At 39.8% G+C, this 3,648-nt stretch overlaps 1 protein-coding gene across 1 annotated transcript in view; it reads left to right on the top strand.

The window, feature by feature from the left end:
• LOC107696740 (zinc finger protein 569-like) overlaps nucleotides 1-3,648 on the top strand; it is a 19,191-nt gene that overhangs the window by 11,951 nt on the left and 3,592 nt on the right. Inside the window, exon 3 of the mRNA XM_016497225.1 lies at nucleotides 1,165-1,825. Coding sequence (XP_016352711.1) covers nucleotides 1,165-1,825 — 661 coding nt within the window. The remainder of the gene's footprint in view (nucleotides 1-1,164; nucleotides 1,826-3,648) is intronic.

Below are 3,648 nucleotides of genomic sequence, written 5' to 3'. Positions count from 1 at the left end.
TTGGGGAAGTTTGGTCGGTGGTCTATAATATAAAGGCCGATCTCCTAAACCGATCTCAAGCCGATGACGCGCCTACCGTGAGAGGTTTGGCACGACATGCAGCGGCACCGCCTCAGTCTCTGACCGGCGCGGTAAAATAATTATAATGCTGATGGTGAAGTACAATTCATATTTCTTAAAAGTAATTTGAAAACTTTCTGTGAGATGTAATTTCACAAACCGTGTGAGTGAATCACCGCGCAAGCTCTCTCTCAAAACGCGCAAATGGCTTCAAATCACCACATGCCTCTGCACTATAAGCGAGCTGCACAATTCACACAGGAATTGTCACTTGCACAGTGTTGCATCGTCACTAAAGTTTAGAATTTTTTATTTCTTTTTAATTGTTGCTCGTGTTTAAATCATTCAGCACTTGAACGCTCTCCTAGAGGCTCATGCACGCTCAAAACGCGCACACATAACGCGAGGTTCATACATACTCTTGCTTATATTTTTTGTTTAAACACGTCTATGAAAGATTGTATTACTGTACTACGTAAAAAGAGAATCACAATGCTCAAAAAGCATTTTCAGTAACAACGTTTAGATTCGAAATCAAAATGGATAAATGTTGTGTTTGTGGTAAACAGCCACGGATCAGTTGCAGACTCCTGTGTGAAAGCATAATGAGTCCTGCTGCTTCTGCACAACTTACGTAGCGCACATGAACTGCATTCGCACTGCAAACGGAGTATGTGTGAACCTGGCATGAGGCCGCCTCACATACAGCTCACGAAATCAGGCTTGTGCTGTGTGTAAGCTATTGTGCAACAATTGCCCCATTGTAAAAACAAAAATGCACTGCATGATCAAACATTTAGGTGCATAATTATATATTTTTGAAAAATGTAAAAAAAAAAAAAGCACCCCCACAAGAGTCAACTAAGGGGGGAATTCCCCCTATTTTCAAAAATGAAATTCAGGCCCTGAATGAATGTCTGTAAAAATCCTGACTGGAGCATCACTATAAATAATTCTACGTGATAAAAATAAGGCTTCAAAAAGATTGGTATAGGTGATCGGTATCGGCAGATACTGCTTCCTGTGATCGGCCCAAAAAATCCTGATCGGAGCACCCTTAGTAAGTCCTCTTATTGACACATGAACACATGTATTTGTCAGCAGGTGTATCGGCTCATTCACGGCCTGATGATCACAGTCAGGAGAAGGTGGTTTCGGTCTGCCCGGTGAAGGATCTCATCACAGAAGAGAAGCCTTATCATTCCCATGCGCTGGAGCTGAAGCGAGAAGATCCCGTCACATCCTTACCAGAGCCGGAGGAAGAGGAGCTCGGCGGCCTGGAGTTTGAGATGAAGATCGAACAGGTGGAGGAACTTGTGGATCAGAAACTGAATCAAGTTCAAGCAGAACAGAAGAACGAAACCCGTCGTGAAGACGGAAACTCGTGGCGTTCGAAAGCGTTCGACGATCCGGAGAGTCTGATAGAGCAACGATCCCAGATGCTTCCAGATTCGAACGTGATGATGGAGGATCCGGCGGCGCAGGCTTCATCTGATTTGTTCTTTTTCGGCTTTGGCGCTTCTGGAGACGTTGAGGACGGATTGAATCTTCCTCGACAGGAACGCTCATCCAGATCCGGCGACTCCGCGGCGTTCTCGTTCTCGCGGCCCAGACCGTTCCGCTGTGAGGAATGCGGGAAGGGCTTCACACAGCGGATGCGTTTGATCACGCACAGACGAGTGCATACAGGCGAGAAACCCTTCCACTGTCAGTTGTGTGGGAAAACCTTCTCCAGACAGGACAACTGTCTCCGGCATGTGCGCCTGCACAGCGGACAGAGATGAAGAACGCCGATCCCAACGCTTTTGTCTCAAAGTGAGATTTCTGCATATTGTAACTAGGGCTGCACAATAAATCGAAATTAAATCGGTGCGATTGTCATGCGCATCTTGTCAGTGAAGCACGGTTCTGTGATCAGTAGTAAATCTCCATCCGAAGGCCAGCCAACCTAAAGAGAAGAAATCCAGGAAATCCCTATAGCGGTAGCTGAATAAACAGAAGATTTAACTGCTTTCATTGATTCAGCGTGACTAATAAACACACGACTACAACAATATATGACCCTGGACCACAAAACCAGTCATGAGGGTCAATTTTTTTCAATTGAGATTTATACATCATCTGAAAGCTGAATAAATAAGCTTTCCATTGATGTATGGTTTGTTAGGATAGCACAATATTTGGCCGAGATACAACTATTTGAAAATCTGGAATCTGAGGGTGCAAAAAATCAAAATATTGAGAAAATTATCTTTAAAGTTGTTCATATGAAGTTCTTAGCAATGCATATTACTAATCAAAAATTACGTTTTGATATATTTACGGTAGGAAATTTACAAAATATCTTCATGGAACATGATCTTTACTTAATATCCTAATGATTTTTGGCATAAAAGAAAAATCAATAATTTTGACCCATACAATGTATTGTTGGCTATTGCTACAAATATACCCCAGCGACTTAAGACTGGTTTTGTGGTTCAGGGTCACATATATGGTTTATCTGAGTTCTTATTATTATAATTATTATTAATAAGTTTCATTGTAATAAAGTATAATGCAATGCTAATTGACATCTTTTATCACTGCTTAGAATACTATGAAATATGTTGCGTGCCTTATTCTGTTTAAGAAGCCACACGCACTCCAATAATATTTACAACTTCCAAAAATCATTCTCTGCAATTTAATAGCACTTCCAATCCTGATGCCCATTTTATCATTTACGGCTATTTTTAAAGGAAATATTTATTGTGGCGACCCACAAACCTTTATTTTCATGATGTCTTTAAGTGTGTTGTTGCAGTTTGCTTACATGAAATGTGTTCACATAATCCTCTGTTATCTTGTTCCATGTTTCTGTCTGAATTAACCCTGGGTAATCATGATTTGATCTGTAATTCCTGAGTTCATGTGCATATTTGCATATTAATGAGCTTGTTTTAATAACTGCTCATCCATTTGATTCTTCTGACACATGCAGCAGAAATAATACTTTCTTCTTTACTCCAGTTAACAGTTGCATCTTTTTAGTGTTTTCCAGCAGATGCACATGGACGTTTCTGTTACTATACAGAGCTCATGAATATTTACTGAGGTAAGTGCTTTGGAGTTTAGGATTGGTTTGTCTTTGCATTCTATTGCCACATTGTTTCATCTTTTTGGGCCACAGTTCAGATTTGTCCGTCAAAAAGTGGCCCAAGTTTTACTAAAGATGTTAACAGTTGATTCACTGAGTTCCTGTAGAGAGCATCGTTAATATCAAACCTGTATTGATGAATATGACTTGATATATGTCATTTATAGTGCTGTTAATGTTTTTAATGTTCTTTCAGTAATTCCACATTCACATTACTGCCTCACATTTAGGTTTTTTTCTCATTAAACACTCTTATATTCAGATTTATTAACAGCTTCATTTATTGTCTGTTCTGATGACCTCGCTGTCTTAATGGAAGTATTCATGCAAGAAAAAATACGTTATGTGCATTTAAATATGATTGTAAATCCTATTGATGCATTTAACTTGGAAATACATCAAATTATGGGAGTAAAATGAGCTGCAAATGTGGTTTCATGTTGACTTAT

The sequence above is a fragment of the Sinocyclocheilus anshuiensis genome, unplaced genomic scaffold, assembly GCF_001515605.1.
Source record: "Sinocyclocheilus anshuiensis isolate Anshui unplaced genomic scaffold, SAMN03320099.WGS_v1.1 scaffold217, whole genome shotgun sequence".
Taxonomy (NCBI): domain Eukaryota; kingdom Metazoa; phylum Chordata; class Actinopteri; order Cypriniformes; family Cyprinidae; genus Sinocyclocheilus; species Sinocyclocheilus anshuiensis.
Note: the sequence above shows the minus strand (reverse complement) of the source record. Positions and strands in the feature narration are given on the sequence as shown.